Source organism: Polyodon spathula, chromosome 30, assembly GCF_017654505.1.
Source record: "Polyodon spathula isolate WHYD16114869_AA chromosome 30, ASM1765450v1, whole genome shotgun sequence".
Classification (NCBI taxonomy): Eukaryota; Metazoa; Chordata; class Actinopteri; order Acipenseriformes; family Polyodontidae; genus Polyodon; species Polyodon spathula.
Window position 1 is genome coordinate 3,827,234 of NC_054563.1, and position 18,888 is coordinate 3,846,121.

At 35.1% G+C, this 18,888-nt stretch overlaps 1 protein-coding gene across 1 annotated transcript; it reads right to left on the minus strand.

Moving 5' to 3' along the window:
• Nucleotides 1-1,269: 1,269 nt before the first annotated feature.
• On the minus strand, nucleotides 1,270-16,715 carry tmem123 (transmembrane protein 123). Its single transcript, XM_041233189.1, has 8 exons — nucleotides 16,415-16,715; nucleotides 15,708-15,788; nucleotides 13,983-14,042; nucleotides 10,331-10,357; nucleotides 8,007-8,036; nucleotides 3,672-3,761; nucleotides 2,641-2,785; nucleotides 1,270-1,869 (listed from the first exon to the last, which is right to left on the minus strand). The coding sequence occupies exons 1-8, from the start codon at nucleotides 16,482-16,484 to the stop codon at nucleotides 1,845-1,847; spliced, it is 528 nt and encodes a 175-aa protein (XP_041089123.1). The 5' UTR covers nucleotides 16,485-16,715; the 3' UTR covers nucleotides 1,270-1,844.
• Between the last annotated feature and the right edge of the window lie 2,173 nt (nucleotides 16,716-18,888).

Consider the following 18,888-nt stretch of genomic DNA (forward strand, 5'->3'; position numbering starts at 1 on the left):
CCTATCTCTACCAAGATATCCTCAGATATATTGTTTTGGGTATGTTAGGAGTGTTTATATCTGTCCAGAAAAATAAATTGAATGGTGCTGCATCCTAGTAAATATTTTAAGTTAGTATTAGTTTTTATCGTGTCTCTGGACGGAGAGTAAGAGACTTTTTTTGCAGATTTACCAAGCCACGTTGCTGATGAATCAATGGAATCATTTTATAAACCGAGTAGACAAAGTTCTAGGGTCAGTGAATCACTAGGAATTGAACATGCATTGATGGACATGCATGGCCTCTTGTTAGTAACTTTATCCGTGTTGATGTACAGCAGTAGGGTTTGATCCAATGTTCAGTGGAAATGTCTGCTTCAGGATTTAGACACACCATCGTATGACACCGATTGGGATGAAATACCACATCGAACGTTATCTATCGTCTGATGAATGAACCAGTGTTCAGAGAGTCTGTTCACTCTAACTTATTTACATTCCTTATTTTCAGTGGAATGGGAATGACCCTTAGTTCACCTGCAGTACATAGCACTGTGCAATTCTAATGAGCAGGATAGATAAAGTTCACATCAGCAAGGAGTGCCTAAAAAGGAGTCAACTGAAATTGTTATTAATACTGTACGACATACAATCATACTACCCACCATTACACTGCCATCTTTGAACTGCTTTTTAACTTTGGATAGGTCATATACTGCAGCTGTAGGTAAATTCTGCTTCAAAATAACCACTTGAATAATAATAATTCAAAATAAAACTTCAAACAGGTTCACCAATTATTTTGCCACCAGAGGGGGCTATGTACCAAAAATTACAGCATAAAGAAAGTTAATTTTATCTACATGAATATTGCAAAGCACAAAACTACATGCATTTAAATAAATGGTATAAAACTAGCAATAAACTACTTTGATCAATCCGGCAACTACTCTTGCATGGAAGTAAGCTGTTTTTTTTTAATTAGTTGTGTAGGATTAAAATTGTTTTAGTCCTTAGAGCATTAGAAAACGATTCAGCACTATCATCCAATCAGCTTCCAGCTGTAGCGGGCTTTTATCAGGCAGTAGATACACCCTAGTCTAGAATCTTGTAAAGTGCTTTGTGATGGTGGTCCACTATGAAAGGCACTCTATAAAGATTATTGTTTATGTCACAGCATCAACAGTGAATCAAAATGTAAATCAATAATTGTCGGCTTTTTCATTTTGACTTGCCGTAATGAAAGCTCAGTTCACATTTATTGGACAGCAAACACTAAACAAGACAAAATTGGTCCAAATTTACTTTATTATCCATCAGAACCAAAACCAAATCAACACTTTGCACCGACAAAAGCAACTAGTCCTTTTTTCTCCAATTACGTATGTGTTGTATTTAAACAACCTGGTTTACATACAGTCGCTCTTTTGATTGGCAAGAATCACAGTAATGCTTCCAGTTCCCTTCCTGCAGGGCCATTTCTGATCAATGTGTCCCTGGTCTGAGAGCTCACTGGTGCCTGACCTATCAGTATCAACACACATCCCTAAAATGACATGCAGATCCTTATATTACAAAGCAGGTAACTAAACATGCAAAAGAAAAACATTTTAAAAGTATAAAAGCACCCCCCACCCCCCCAAACACAACCGTGTAACAAAGTAAAGCATCCAAGTGGTGTCATAACCATGCATTAGGGACAATATATTAAAGTATTTACATTTAAAGCAATAGTGCAGTAAATCTGAAATTATTTCTGTAGTATTGTACAAAAAATAACATCTGTGTCATTTGGATCTTCTTCCCTCAGGTCTTTTTAAGAAACTTAGAAAAGTTCTTCTGGATTTTCTTCATATCGTTATTCTTTAGATTATGGCATCATGTTCCTCGCTAGAAAAAAACAACAACAATTTATATAAATACAGTTTTTAGCTTCCAATAAACAAACTACAATGACTTTCTGCACATTATTTAATATTTTCCTCATTAAAATCTGGCACCAATGTTGGGCAGAGATGGGCCTGGAGATACTATGATTACGTAACGTTAGACCAGTCATTTACTAGATGGGGCAACGACTTGATGAAAGTTGAATGTGAAGGTAAGATTTGGAGTTCCTCCTCCAAAGGCACAGAGACTTGAGCTTGATCCGCTGAGGCGCGGTGGATGGGACACCGCTGTAGAAGTGGTGGACTCAAAACTAGATAATTGTGTGTTGTTTTGCAATTGGAGTTTGGTTTAAATATTGCAAAAAAAAAAGCCATAATAAATGGTACATGATTGTTACAAGCTAATGGTAAGCACTGCTAACCAAAATACATTTGATATAATAAGTAACACATGCTAGAATAACCACGTTTTCAAATATGTGCTTCAAAATACATAAACTAATTTGTTTATATTTTTATAAGTAGGACATATATCATTTAAAGAGCACCTGCAAAAAAACAACTGCATTTTGGTTTCCTCCCTTTCACACAAGGGAGGAAAGCACATGCATTCCAGGATCCACAACACAATAAACACATACACATACAATGCATCATGTAAGTATGCACGACAATACAGGAGAACCGCCATGGTTTGTGCACACGTGTGCATCATCACTTGTTTGTGTTTTTTTTTTTTTAACCAAACTCATATAAATAAAGTAATCCTTACATGGTTCTGTATTGCACTTCTCGTTTTGCACAAGAGAACTTGTATCCCATGAACAGAATGGCCGTCATACCCAGGGTCAGTAAAATGCCACCTATGAAACTGCCTGCGTCGAACCTGGAGCCAGTGCGTGGACTAGCTGTGGTGCCTAAATGGAGAGAAAGATATGAATGAAGTGAGACTGTCATCAAGTCTTCAAATGAAAATAAAAATGGCCTTTTTTGTTGGGTTATTACATTTGGATGACATTTTGTACAGATATCAATTCATAAAATCATATGACACGGTATAAACAGGCTCCACTGGCACAACAACCTATAAAGCAGTTACAGGATTCATTTAAATCAAACACAGGGGCTGGAGAAACAACTCAAAATGGCTTTCACACATAGCAACAATCAAAAGTGCTATTCTCTCTATCCCTCTCATTAATGGCTGTCAACCTCATAGAGTACCATTATGACACCTCTACAGAACAGCCACCAAACAAACTAAATCTGCCCCAGTAAAGGTCAGAAGCGATGGTTCTTCCTGAAAAGGTTGTTTTTCAAGTTTCGGTGAAGACTAATCTCAATTTGACTAATCTCAAGTTTGGATGTGATATTTTGGGGGACAGCCAGTCCGATGAGGTTTGGCTATTTATTTTGTCAGGACCACAATGAAAAAGAGCTTTCCTGAGCAGCCATTTTCTATTGAGAATTCAGGTATGCAAATTTAACACAGTATCTTTTCCTATATTCACACAGATTTGTAAACCTTTCTATTAAAACATAGGAGTATATAAACTTGTTTTCGTGTATGTTTTGTTGAATTTGTACATTAATTAGCTTTTGTTATAATAAACTTTGTGTTAACAAGTTAAGAAGTTGTATGTTTCGATGTGTAAAGCTATACGTTCAATTTGAAAGCACTGTATTGTTTTAAAAAATATTTTACTAACAAAAAGACTAGTTCACACTTCCAGTAATAAAATAATAATAATAATAATAATAATAATAATAATAATAATAATAATAATAATAAACAGGATGTACTTGCAGAGGCAGCAGAAGTCTTTGCAGGGATTGTAGTATTGCTTGTTGTCACAACTGTTGTATTACTTGGTGTATGTGGAGTTGTTCCATCTATTTACAAAAAAAAATGATAAAGATATGTTTAAATTCAGTGAGTGAGCCTTCCCTAAGATTACTTAATAGTAGTTTTGTAGTTCTGCTTTGTCCATACACCCTCAGAATTCAAATGCCAAATCAGGTCACTTTTTTGAAGATTTGATCAAGTCAAAGAAAAACCATCTATTAGAAACTAAAAACCAGTTCATATATACAGTCAGCTCTCATTAACATGAATTTCAAGGGACCAGCAAAAAAAAAAAAAAAAAAAAAAAAAAGAAAGAAAAATCAGGAGTCTAAGTCAAATGCAGACTTTTTACTGAAGTTACAGTAACACTGAAATCAAATTTCAAGCACAGTACAACGAAAACTATTATAAATGTAAAAGTACTGTGCATTTTAATGAAACTCCACTTGTAAGTGAACTTTTAAAAAGTATACATTGCAAATGAAATGCTCTTGAAATCTGCATGTCCCAGCTGCTGTGCTTATTTGTCAGCTTTGTGTCACATTCTGATCACAGGCATTTTAAACCACAAAAGCAAGGCGTCCTCAACATCAGGGCATTGGGCAAATCGGAAATGCCGACGACTTGCATCCAGTTTGCAGTTCGTAGGCCTGTATTACTGTACCCAGGTTTTTCAGAATGGCTGACAGTCTTCGCAGGAATGTTGAAATCTGGAGCATCTTCTTGTATGGTAGTGCATTATCAACCACTTTCAACACCTCTACTTTTGTCTGCAAGGATAGCGCATGTTTTTTGGTCTGGTCATTCATTTCAGTCCTTCATGTAAATGGCAGTGATGTGTGAGCATTATGGCAACTTGAAAACTGTGTCTACTGGACACACAAAATGCATCCTAGGATCAGTAGTCCCAAAACAGCACTAAAATACAGCCCAGATGTGCTTATCTGGATGCAAGTTAATATCTTTCCCACTATCTGGGGAGGGGGGGGGGGGCAATATAATTTGCACAAAACAGAAAATTCATATTCAGTGAATTCATATTATAGGCAATTTACAATAAGCGACTGTAAATTTGGCTGGGGCCATGTAGTAAATTCATATTATCAGGAAATCATGTGTTTAATCCGAGTTAGCTTGTAATGAGAGCGGACTAGTGATTTGTCACTTTATTTGATTCTATTATGAATAGAAGATGGCACATTGTTGAAAGCCAGGAGAGAACACGATTCTATTATTTCCTTCACCTTACCCTGAAGAGGTAACAAACTGCTCAGTATGCCTTTGTACATCTTTAACCAGAACCTGTTAATTTATCTGAACAGTTTGTTAACTCTCGCAGATAAAAGATCCTTTTTAGATTTTTACATACAGCATTAGAAAAGGAACAGTATCAGAGCTGAAGGACAGTCACTCATCGTTTTGTTCCATGTTCAGCAATAGGTTTTCTGTCTTCTTTCTAAAAAAAACATACAAACTAAATCTGTATGCAATTCCTTGTTTGTATGCTTTAAAATCCTAGTTTTCAGTATAATTGTTTAAAGTGAAATCTGCTTGAGGAACAACAAAAAAAAACACTTTAGCAGTTTCTGATGACTCAGTATATCATTTTAATACTCTTCAAATCCAAGGCTCACATGATGCGCTCATGAACCTCTGAAAGTTCCATTCATCCTTATGATTGGAGCTTCTAGGTGTATACCCTAGGCAGCATCTCTCACATGCATCCATCAATAGCCAATCATATTAGTGACTGCATGAATACAATACTGGCAGCTACAGCAATGGAAACTGCTCTGCAATCAATCTGAACCGTTTAACTAAAGGTTCTTGATAATGTCAGTTGCTTTTGCTCCGTTGCTAAAAAAGTATATTTGAACAGCCTGCTAAACTAATTTCACTTTAACTAGTTAAAATCTAAATGTAGAGTATGGACCTTAGAAATAACTTGCCAATTTGTTTTGCAACTCTCCATTTTGTTAAGCACTGCAGATCATTTATTGGTAGATTTGAGCAGTTTGCTATAAATAATTGCTATCATAAAAAAAGAATGCGCTATTAGTCATCATGTAATTTACTGCCAATGCAACTGTCCTACAAAGTGAAAGCACTGCATTTCTGATTTCATTCTCATACTTCCAATATATCTCATAACCTGAATGTACTGACACCATAGTTTACTTCAGTCTGAGCACAAAATGTATTTCTAAAGACAGTCACATTGCAATAGCAGGCGATGTCTCACCTTTGTAGGAAAAGATGCCGATAAGCCTGTTGTAATATGATTAATACAATCCTGTTATCCCATTGTCCTTAGGGTTGATCATGCTTTTGTTTGCAGTGTAAATCTCCTGATTCAGTATGTACAAATTTCAGATGCCTCCCAGTATCAAAAATAAAACAAAACCCAAAACATTTGCTACAATTTATTCAAAAAATATGTTTAAAACTACCCTGAACATTTAAAAGGTCATTTCACTTTGGTTCAAGAAATTGTTTGCTGCATTTACCAGATACATCATGATACGCTGAAAAATGTAATGCAAGGGTATACCGCTAAAGCTGCCTCATAATACAGTACCTTGATTAGCAGGGGGTTACTGACTTTAAAACACAATGCACTTCAGGCACTGTGTTGTCATTCACACATTTGCTTATTGACTTATTTTATGCATTATTTTTTATGCCTGTGATAAAGTTTGATATTCACAATATGGGTTAAGAATATTGTAAAATAAATTTAATAGATGAAAAGGTGGGATGTTATTAGTAATAATTTAAAGAATACTACTAACAACAACAACAACATTTATTTGAATATGCTTACTTTAACTTTTGGTCTCTACTAGCAACAGCATCAATCATATTATTCAAGTTGGAAACTTTGCTACCAAATGTCATAGTGTATTTTCATCTTACATGAAGCAAGTCGTTGTTACAGTACGTGAGATTGTGCATAGAAGATGTGGGAAGAAAAACAATAAACAAGAGGCTTTGGGAATGCGTCTTAACGGTTTGCAGCACTGTGCAGGAAACAAAACTGCTGATATCAGATCATTATTTATAAACCACCAGGCCTGCTCAGCTAATTAAAACACTATATATTTTGTTAACTTCTCAATCAATAACTGGTCACAAATTCAAAGCAGCATGTCCGTATTATGTACTTTTCAGCTAATGCCATCATCACATAAATACAATTTTTAAAGGGGAAGGGATGAAAGTAAAATTCACACTGACCTTCCATAACTAACCCTTTAGTGTCTGTTTTCTAAAGAATCTGTAAATGTTCTCAACAGAAAATATCTTAAACTTGAGACAAAGCAACAGTATACATTGCGTGCATAACAATATGCCTGCATGTTAGTGCACAAGCCTGGAGCTTATATGACTTCAAACAAGCATGTTAGTAACACAAACCCCCTGCCACAGCTTTAAATGCATAGTATCAGTATCCTGAAAAAGTGTTATTCAGTACTATATGATCTACGCAAGTAATTCAAGACAAACAGATGTGTATCTAGGACTGTGTCCTCATTCTGATACTCTCAATAACTTGGACTAAGCACTTCTTTAGATGCAGCTAAAACTCTTTAAAACACGTGTAGATATGGGCACCTCCTCTATTTCCCTGTCGCTGGGGACAAAAACAAAAAAAAGAGCACTGACAGTAGTGTATGCATTTCTGGGCAGCTTACAGGCAAGCCCGCAGGTTCGCTGGTGCGCAGTGAGCCGAGAACACCCTGGCCAACCTAACCCTCCCTCCCCCGGGAGGCGATTTAAGATGAGTGTGACCCTTATATCTCCCTGACTTTTTGCCATTGTGCAAGGTCAAGGCGATCTTGAATAAATATATATATATTTTAATAAATGATTTACTGAACAAATTCACAAGCTCTGGCAGCCCCAAGCACATCACTCTACCACAATCAAAGCTCTAATTTCACCATCCAAAAAAAATGCTTAACATTTTTTTCTCTGAAGTTAAACCTTTGATAAAAGAGGTCTGGGTTAACAGTTATATCCTGTAGCTCTGCAAAACATCTCTGCTTCATAAACAGGCAATCCTAACAAAAACTGTAGCGTTCACTACAGTCAGCAGTTTTAATAATTGTTATGCAATATGTCCTCGTTTACACTATTGGGTTTCAAAGGGCATTGTTTCACAATGTTTTTTATTGGTGCTTCGTGGCCCATCAAAATAATTATTTTGTAAAGATAATATCCAAAACAAAAGAAAGAGCAGTGGAAATACTGAATAAGTTCAAACTGACACAGTGTAAAACTATACTCACTAGCAGTTGTGTTGGGAGACTGTGTTGAGGCTGAAAGACAGAAAGCAGAGAAGTTAGTGTTTAATGTGAAAATGACTTCATAATTAATAATTAATTTAAAGCATGTTATAATAGACAACAATTGTACTCTTGCAAAACTGAACATCACATATCCCACACTGTTACAGATTGTTTGTAAAAATCTGCTCTTCAATAAAAGAACAATACTTAGAAACGTGACTATTATGGGCAACGGTGTTGTGCGTCTGCATTAAAAGTCCTGTTGCAGTACACTTCTTTTAACTGGTGCAGCACTATACTGAGCTGCAGACTAAACATACAGTGGAGCAACCTATAGCAAGAAAAACGGAGCTTGTTTCTGCTTTTCCCTTTCTAAAGTGAATACTATATATAAAGTACTTTACAGTTTTAAATTAGACTGTTGATCTTAAGTTTTTAATCCTTTTTAGGTTCCGATCGTATATTTCAAACTAAAAATATGGTAGGTGGTGATCTGCAACACACTGGAGAGAAACAACAAGACACTAATGAGAAAGATGAGGGTTCGACCCCATAGTTTAAGTTCCATTTATCCACGTCTAGTATTATCTCAGATACACAGTCAATAAAAGTGCTGCAATGGCACAAATAGTATCTGTTAATTTGCCTGAGGGGAATTTCCTGTTACAACGACTGTGAATTATCACATTACTCATCAATTCTTTTCAATTCAGCAGTGCCACAGGGTTTAGCGTATGACATTACAGCAATAGTGGCTTTACTTATTTAGAACCTCACAGCTTTTGGTTGCCAGTAACAGGCAGAGAGATGGTGATTTGACAAATAAGTCATGCCTTTACCGAATACATTTAAAAAAAAAAAAAACACCTGTTGGTTAACTTCTCACTAAAAGTTTTTTTGGTCATTAATCAATGTTGTTTTTTTATTTTTTAAAATTGTGTGAATTGTGCTTAGGTAACAGGCCTTTGAAGTTGTACTCATGCAGTATCACCACCAAAAAACCAACATGTGAAGCAAAGCAAAGAGAAGCTGGAAGGTTGTGAGGTCAGCCCTCAAGCTCTACTTTTACTAGAGTGAATACAGCAGCAGCAAATAGATATTTCTGTATAGTCTAGTTCACTGTTGCACAGGGACTATTTAAAGAATCTTTCACACGGCAACTTCTGATAAAAGCTGCAAGGAACTAGGGTTCATATAAATACTGTTTCCCAGTGCACGATACACTTAATTTATTATCCTTGAAATGGAACAAGACAAAAAAAAAAAAAAAAAAAAAAAAAAAAGTGCTGAATTATATCACTATATACAAGTTATGAAGCGACCTCCTACTCTACAAAAGTCACTGGACAAGTTATCAGTGGGATTGGATTTGGACCATTGTCCATACAGGACCACACGTACTGAGCCTATGATATTGCTGTGGCATTAACATCAGTACAAAAATAAAACAACCACACATCGCAGCTTTAGTGTCTAAAAGATTATCACAAATTCATGAGATGACTCAGTCCAGTTTCATGACTCTTGCAGACAAAGGACTGAAAAAAAAAAACCATATTAAATGTACATTTTACAAACTTTGGCCATGCTTATATATATATATATATATATATATATATATATATATATATATATATATATATATATATATATATATATATATATATATATATGGCATATTAGTCTTCATAATTTTTGTCTTAAGACCAATGGGGAGTTCTGGTTATTCACCCTCATATATGTCATGTCATAATGCTCACATTATCAGTTTCATCTTCATCGTACCATCGTAACTCGGCATTAGTACCATTGAGCCGTTTCTTAAAGATGAAATTACTTTAATTTATTAGGTAATGTACGAGCTTATTAATCTCAAGTTAATATATATATATATATATATATATATATATATATATATATATATATATAATATATATATATATATAATATATATATATATATATATATATATGCGCGGGTGTACTGCACTATGTTTAATAAACTGTACCATGTATCACTCTTTTGGACAAACATGTTTAAATTATCTCAGCTACACAAAAAAAAAAAAAAGTACATTTTTTATTGGACTTTTGGTGGCACTGGAAACTATTACTGTAAATAAGACTACATCAAAATGTCTCTCTCTTTCCTATGGAATTAGAAATGAGCAAGACAAACATTCTCCTTGAACTTTAAACCAATCATTCGACCCAGAAATAGTGCTGGGCAGCTAGTCTCATCAACAATCACACACGCATGCAACACATTCATTTGTGCTTGTTACATCTCGGACTCTGGTTTAAGCGCAAGTAAAGAAAACTGACCTTTTGTCATGGCAGTGGTATCGGAAGCTGAAAAAGACACAGATTTTAAGAACTTTGGACAAGACACAATTCCAGAATTTCTATTCTATTGACAATAGCATTCTGACATGCATTACCTTATTTGTCAAAGAAGAAAAATGTAATAGTTCACCCCTCACATGCAATTCGAATACACCGATATCAAATGCCTTTGTGAAACTGGATTTGAGAAGAAACAGTGCTGTTCTGTATTCACAGTATTTGCAGAGATAGACTATCACAACAAGTTCATACTGTGCTTTAAGCAAACAAATACAAAAGAACAGTTACTAATTGGAGCAGGAATAACTGAGGGAAAAATTAAGCAAAGTTTCATTTCTAACTTAAACGTTAGGAATTAAGTAATGATTTCAATAATAATAAAAAAATATTACATTTTAATTAAGTTAATTAAATGTTTCTTTTGGTTTCATGACAAGGTGTTTTTTACCCAACTATCAAGACTCCTTTTGCAAAAATTTAAGCATTTCCATTTTTTAAATAAGCATAATAAAATAGTATTATATAGGCCAACATCCATTTAAAAGTGTAATTTGTACACTATAAAATGTAAACCTACATGTGATTTTGCACATATACTTCAGGGCATTTATCATGCTTTTTATATGTTTTTTACAATGGTACACACTATGATTATGCATGTCAAAAATGGTTTTCCAGGATATTTCAAATGACATTAACATCCACCATGCTACATTCTTGGCACACACAAGATGATCTGAGTGTTTGTTTGTTTTTTTGTTTTTTGCAATTTCAGCTGGTTCAGAAAGTGTGACAACAGTACTTTGCAATGTTTAATGTTAAGCAATGCAAGCGGGTTTCAGTCCTTTTTGCAGAAACCTGTCAAAAAATTTTACAATCTTCAAAACGATTGTTTAGCATGCCCAATGTTGCAGGTTGAGTAGATGTTAAACTTTTACTCAAATATAAGAAAAGTGGACCACCTATGGGATTCTCTGACCAATGCACAGCTTTTTTTTTTTTTTACTATCAAAGACACATGCATCTGTATTCTATGACAGAAAGAGGTATTCACATGGATAACACAGTGCTGCAAGTCTAGTATATTTTCTGTAGTTTAACAGCACTACAGTATCTGCATTCTCTATCACGAAGGTGAGTCACCAGGTAATACAGAGCTGCAAGGTCACAATGGAGGTTAATTTACCTTAGCTCAGCCAGCTGACTCAAATAGAACCACTGACTCACAAACACATACACCTGCAGACACACACACAATACAATGTTTTGCTCACTGTGTTTTTTTTTAAATCTCATGTTAAACACAATCTGTAAAAAAACTAAATAGGCCTTTGTATCAATAGAACAGATTCCTGCTATGATTAATTTGGCCACTTTCAATTAAAATGAAAATAGCTCAGTAGAACACTCTGGAGCTTGGCAACATGTTTTTATAGCTTCCTTCAATACTTGATGATTATCAACATCAGCCATGAAATTACCTTGTCCTATAATGTGAGCATAAACGATTGTTTCATGAGGGACCTGATGGTCTAATTTATAAAATCATATTCCTGGTCATGTGAGATTATTTACATTCTATACATATCAAGTTATATCCAGTGTTTGTCAGTTTTCTCTTTGCATTTGGTTCAGTACAAAATCTACCACATGCAAATTCACAATATTTTGGTGCTAATCACCTTATTTGAAAAGACTGTGCTCTTGTTTCTCTGGGTGTAATTTACTAAACTGTAAAAAACTAAAACAAAAAAACACCCAAACTTCTATCCAGCAACTACTACCAACTGTATATTACACAACTCTGCAGTGCATCTGCCTGAGAACTGCAGGAATGACACTTTAAACACTGATGGGCCTGAAGCTAACCTTAATATGTCACGTTTCCTTAAATCACTTCCATTCACCTATTTCCATTCTTTATTTCTGGCAACACCCAGCATTAACTGATTTTAAGTCATGTTAACAGAACCAGTTCTTTTGAAAACCAGATTTTTTTTTTTTTTTTTTTTAACAGATTGAAAAATATACAATAATTCTCAAGAGTAAAAAAAAATAAATTTAAAAAAAGTTGCTTTCAAGATGGCTGTCATAAAAATACAAAACAATAATTTAATTGCAGTAGATCCAGCCACTTCATCTATTGCTCTGTTCTAATTTACACGATCACCCATCTGAAGAATGTGGATGGAAGTGTTTATAATGAATTGAAACTTTTTTTCCAATAGGACACACACACACACATATATATATATATATATATATATATATATATATATATATATATATATATATATATATATATATATATATACATACACACACACACACATACATACATACATACATACATACACACGTAATGACCTACACCTTATATGCTTTTTGGACAGTTTATTTCAAGTATTCCCTTACTGACTGACTTTTTTTTTTTTGCATAGTGGAGCAAATCTAGCCTATTATCTGCCTGTCTTATTATCTCAGGTTTGAAAACCAATCTCCTATTTTTACAATGCAGGACTTTAATTTTCCTGTAGAGACAGCACTGCCACTCATTTTCATTTCCTGGCCAGCTGTTTCAATAACACTTTCCTGTTACTACAGCACAAGATGGAGAAGGTCTCGCTCCATCCAAGGAAATCCCAGGTTATCGACTAGGCCTAAACCACACTCGAGTTTCCTGCTTCTATCTGTGCAAATCTACTAGGAAGTCACTACAAGACACCCCCCCCCCCCCAGAAAAGTCTAAATTCTTCTAAAAAGTAGAAAGTCCAGCCTAAAATTAAAATGAACACAAACTACGTCCTCGAACAGCTAGCAATAAGCATGTATTAAAGCTTTTAGTTTAAAGCCAGGTCCACATCTGAGCGATCCGTCGTGCAACCAAATCATTCTCGAAAATGTGCAACTTAAAACGCCTGCAAACGCTTTGTCCACACCTGATCAGAAACACAGGGCATGCAGTGGACATCTTTAAATTTACTGCCTCTCTACCACAGGAAAGTAAACAGTCGGGTGATTGTAAAAACCAATCATATTTCACAACCGTGCATGAGATAAATAACGTCACTACAAATCGCTTGATGCCGTGAATGATAAAAATCACCTCTAAAGATCAGCTTAATGAGTTTAGCAATAGCGATCCAGACGACAAACACTATCTCGGAGATCAAACTAATATGACTGCTATTTTTTGGTTTTATTACTACCACACTGAAGTTAGTTTAAATTATTGATTCATGGCACCAGCGAGTTTGTAACTGTCTTAGAATTTTAAAGTGTACCAATAAATACTTCCTGTGTTAACTGTTATTCAATAGTGCTGTTTGCTTATCTTAGAAGGTGACAGGGGGGACTCAATTTTAGCTTTTAATCTTAGCCTTTTATTGTGGAATAATACATTTTTTAAATTTAAATCTGAGAATTTGGGTTTTTTTTTTATTGCAGGAAAACTAGAATAAACACCCTGCAGAACTAACAAAATAATTTTTTCTTTTACCAAGTGTGGTTTACAAGGTTATTTTAGGCCCATACCGAATATTCAATTTATCTTAACAGCAGAAATAATTATAAGAGGTCTTGACATGATTTGAAGATAATTAGAATATATGAATGTATTTCTTGTTCTTACCGTCACAATCAGTCTTGCACTGTGATGCATTACGCAGTGAGCTGTTTCCACATGCTGGGGCTATAAAAAGAAGCATTATTATTCTTCATTACAAACATTATAATGTATGGGTCAGAACGTATTATCATCACATAATAATACACATCTCGAGTTGGTTTTGAGCAACAATGCACAAGTGGCACAGCCGCTACAGGAAATGCAGAATAATAAGTTATTTATATATATATATATATATATATATATATATATATATATATATATATATATATATATATATATATATATATATATATATATATATATATATATATATATATATATATATATATATATATATATATATATATATATAAATGTATATAAATCTATATTCAGTATAGCATTCTGTTTCCATGGCAACATAGAACAGAGGAAATTACAGACAAAAGTTTTTATAACACCCTCCTTAAGTTACTTTCTTCACAAATAATGCTTTTATAAAAGTTACGGTGTAAACAGCATGAGCATATAAAATGTAGACCCAATATATTTCAGCAGGACACTTTTTTGGAAACAGATAAAGTCACAGGTGGAGTCAGCCCATCTGGGTTAAAGGGTCATGGAATAGCAAATATGGGGTTTCTCCAGCACTTGATAAACCCTGTCTTCTTTTTTGTATAAAATGGACCTATCTAGTTTTGTTGAAATTCGCTAATGTCGACCCTGTGCTTCGGCTTGTTCAAACTGGTTTTGTTTACAGTCAATAACAGAAGCATTATAATTATATTCAGATATCAGGACGGAGTTGAAGCCTTGAAGAACTGAATCTATCTGAAAGGTTCTTACAGTACCTTTCAGTTGACATTTGCAGAGACATACTTTAAAGTAACTATTACATTTTGCAATACAATTTATAAGACAGCTTGGAAAAATCCAACATTGACAGGATAATAAACTTGGGATGTTTTCTTTGTATATTTTTTTAGTACAGTTTACAGTAACACACCTCTATGTGTCTGATTATATGCAGATATATACATTATTTCCCACAGGAATCAATACATACTTTATGTGACAAGCTCCACATAAAGACCAGTCCACTATAAGGACCTGCTCTCAATTAACATCCTTTTACAGTCCATTTAGTGGTTGGAATCGAGAGTTTCTGCTGCACGAGCATAGTCGGGCACCTTGTTGCACTATTATGTACTTAGACAAAGCAGCAGAACTTTCTGTGATGTCATTTCTGAGAGAAAGATAAAAAGAACTGCTGTGTCTCTTTGGAGTCATGTGATTATATGGCTCTCCCATGATTCCCAGCATCAGTAAAACATGTTCTAAAACCCTTGCCTACTTAACTGAATGTAGGATTACATTTTGTTTAATGCCTCTAGAATTTTGAATTTGCAGTAAATTTAACATTTAATAATGATATGACTAGGACTGAGAGTGTCTGATACATACAGCTGCAGTATATCTCATCTCCAAAAAGGATCCTAGCAACAGTGAACAGACAGCAGGCATACAACAGCTAAAAATAGCAGAGTGTTATAAAGCTGAGAGTGAGCAAGTGGCTCCGTAGTGATAAAGCCCTGCAATTCTAAGCTCTTCATCTTTAACCAAACAACAGAACAGATTTCAAACTGGTGTTACTTGATCTTGAATATTAAGCAATTTATGACAGTAGTTTTATTTTTTTTTTTTTTTTTTTTTTTTTAATAACCTGAGCAAATCACATCATATTACCTGTTTCATTTGCACAAGCCATCCACAAACAGCCAGTCTGATTAGTGCATGTGTGGCAATCTTTAAAAGTGGCACATGGGTCTGAAACATTAAAATAATATAAAAAAATTCAATTATTAAAACCGCAAAAAAAGGTAAATGACAGCATAGCATTCACTTGTACTTTGGTCATATCTATAATGGTATACAAACATGAAGATGTATTATCAAATAAACCCAGTTAAAATTACTTCCACGGCCATTTAAGATGACATTACAATTGTAATATGGAGGGTAGGAATGGCTCGATTTAATCCACTATTAGCTGCTGCTATAGAACTGTAACGACAGGTAAATTGCACACCTACGCTTTGTTTGTGGTAAAATACTTTATTTCGCCAAACCAGTGACTTCTGCACAGTTAAAAAGATACAGTGGTTTGTTTTTAGATTTGTAAGTGGGCACATTAGCAGGAGTCAATATATATATATATATATATATATTTTTTTTTATTAAAAACCTAACTTTGTTTATCAACTTCGACATTTCTGAAATATACGGATGCCACTAGAACTAAACGAACACGATTTAGTGGGCCAAACTGTAAAAATGCGTCACCAATGTCTGCCCAAACCCTACACCATTCGTAAAAGTAATTGGATTAAGCGTGGTTTTCTAGTTCTGTACGTTTAGTATATTAATAAAAACATGTGTCGCGTTGTACTTACCACAGAATGCGCTCAAACAAATAACCAGAAGCAGCCCGGACACGCACGCACAGACACAACTTAACCTCATTTTAAACTGTACTTCAGTTACAAAGTTGGAAAACTGGGGTTCAGTCACCACAAGTTAGATCTGTCGACAAAAGGATATATCTGTCCGAGCGACAACTGCAATCCTCAGTAAAGCGACAGGTAATTATTTTCAAAATAAAAACTCCATAAAACACCACTATCACTCTGTTATTTTTTCACAGTTAGCACTGAATTCAGCAGCCTCTGACTCAAAGCGCTCAGTGTAAACCGCCCCCACGAGTCAAGCAGGCCGGGCTGCCTTTTTTGTACAGTGAGCTGTCACGCTCTTAAAGGCACAGTAACACGTACATTTTAGACAGGAAACCCATACAGTAGTGCATTACTTTTACTTTTTATTTATTTTTAAACCATTAAATAGTATAGCTAATCTAAATATAATAGCATTTCTCCCGGATTCAAACTGTCTGACGCAAGCTGTCTGATAGAAATCCTAAACAAATGACATTTTAAATGACTGTATTTCATCAATATCAAGATCTGCTGTAGATAAATATAGAGCTCATTGTCGAAATATGATGCTCATCACAAAAATGTAAAATAAAACCTACATTTACCTTTTTTTTTTTTAAAGCTTTAGTTGTCTTTACAGTTTCCTAAATACGTTCACCTTCCATTAATGCTTGGCTTCACTCCATTCAATGTAACCCTATAAATCACTGCCATTACGCTATACTCCATGTAACTTCAGTTTTATAAAGCAAATCTTAAAAATAAATAAATAAATAAACTCTTAATTGCTGTCGATATGGCAATCAACAAGGGACATTGCCTCATCATATTTGAGATTATAACAAATAGTTCTGGTCAAGAGTAATACAAATTATATATTGTCTTTCTATTTAATGGCTACTAGTCGACTAATAATTTTACAGTTCATAGTGGAAATTCAGTTTGAAGATGGGGAGATGAGTTTGTGTCACTAGTGCAAAATCTACCTTTGTGGAATGTAAACTGCCTCAGAGCTTGCTTGCTAATAAAACAAAGTGCAAAGAATGAGATTATTGCAAACAGGGTATCATATTGAAGGTGTATATGGTTGTGCGTCTGCTGTAGCTTTAATTAAGTAGCAGCATGTAAATAGTTCAGATATAATGCTGCAGTGCATTTTAAACCAAACATCTATTTATATTCTTTCTAACAACCAGGTGGGCAATGTTCTACATTGCAAGATTCCCAGCAGGTACACGAGGTTACATCTGTTTGGGGCACTTTGTGCAAATAAGAACTAATTAACGTTTTATTTCCATTTTCCAAACCCAGTGCTAAGACTGGCTGAGGGATTAGTGTCTGACTCTGGTGTTTAAAAATATCTGGGATCTTCCTTGGCTGTCATTCAGGGTTTAATAGACCACAGAATAGTATACTGCGCGATGACAGTGTCAGATGTTCCAGACAGTAGGTGTACGAGCCTAAATATCCGATATAAAAAATAACTATATTGATTAATAACTACATACCAGCATTATACCTGTGAAATATACCTGAACATATTAAATTAATTGTATAAATATATAAAACTGTGTGGATTTATTGTAGTGGTTTAAAAAATAGCTGAGTTTTTTTAAATTATTATTATTTTTCATTACTAAAACACACAGTTGCTGGGGGGGGGGGGGGGGGGGGGGGGGGGGGGTAGATTGCTATGATTTTGTGTGTGTTGCCTTTTTTTTTTGGGGGGGGGGTGGGGGGGGGGGGGGGGGTTAGAAAAACAATTGCACTCACACAGTACAGGGGCCATTTCTAAAAACAAAAAAACAAAACTCCTCACTTCAGAAATGTAGCTTGCCTTTAACGTGTATTTATATAGCTGACCCTTCTTTTTTTTATAGAAAGTATTCGTTCAGTATGAGGTCGGATTCAGTAACACAATTGTGACATACCGACATAATACTGACACCTTGTGGACAGTTTGTGCAACTTTTTGTATTATTACTTCAGGCTAAGGGATGAGCAATAAAAAAAATAAACAAAGGCTGAATTATGGATGATGCGTTCCGGAACATTTCATACCTCTCTTTAGAACAACGTAGTGTGTTATATACAGGGCGCATATGAGGGCTGAGTGTTAGAAGACAGACGTAACTCCCATTTCTCGGAGAAACTAGAGGAGCTTCCTCGCTCGGTCCGGGAAACAGGTACCCGTGAGAGCGCAGAGGTTCCATGTGGTTGGAACTGAAAACATATAGGACGGGGAGAGCTTGAGCTGCTCGGAGGACCACGTTCTAGTAGCCTGGGTAAACCCGGCTTCCCAAGGGGCAGAAAGGTCTCGGATCTGGAAACAGAAAGAATTAGATGGGGCCGGCACCAGGTCGTGAGCCCCGAGTGATGTGCAGAGATGTGTACCATGCAGAGGGATTACACTGTCCAGTGCAAACGGATCCCGT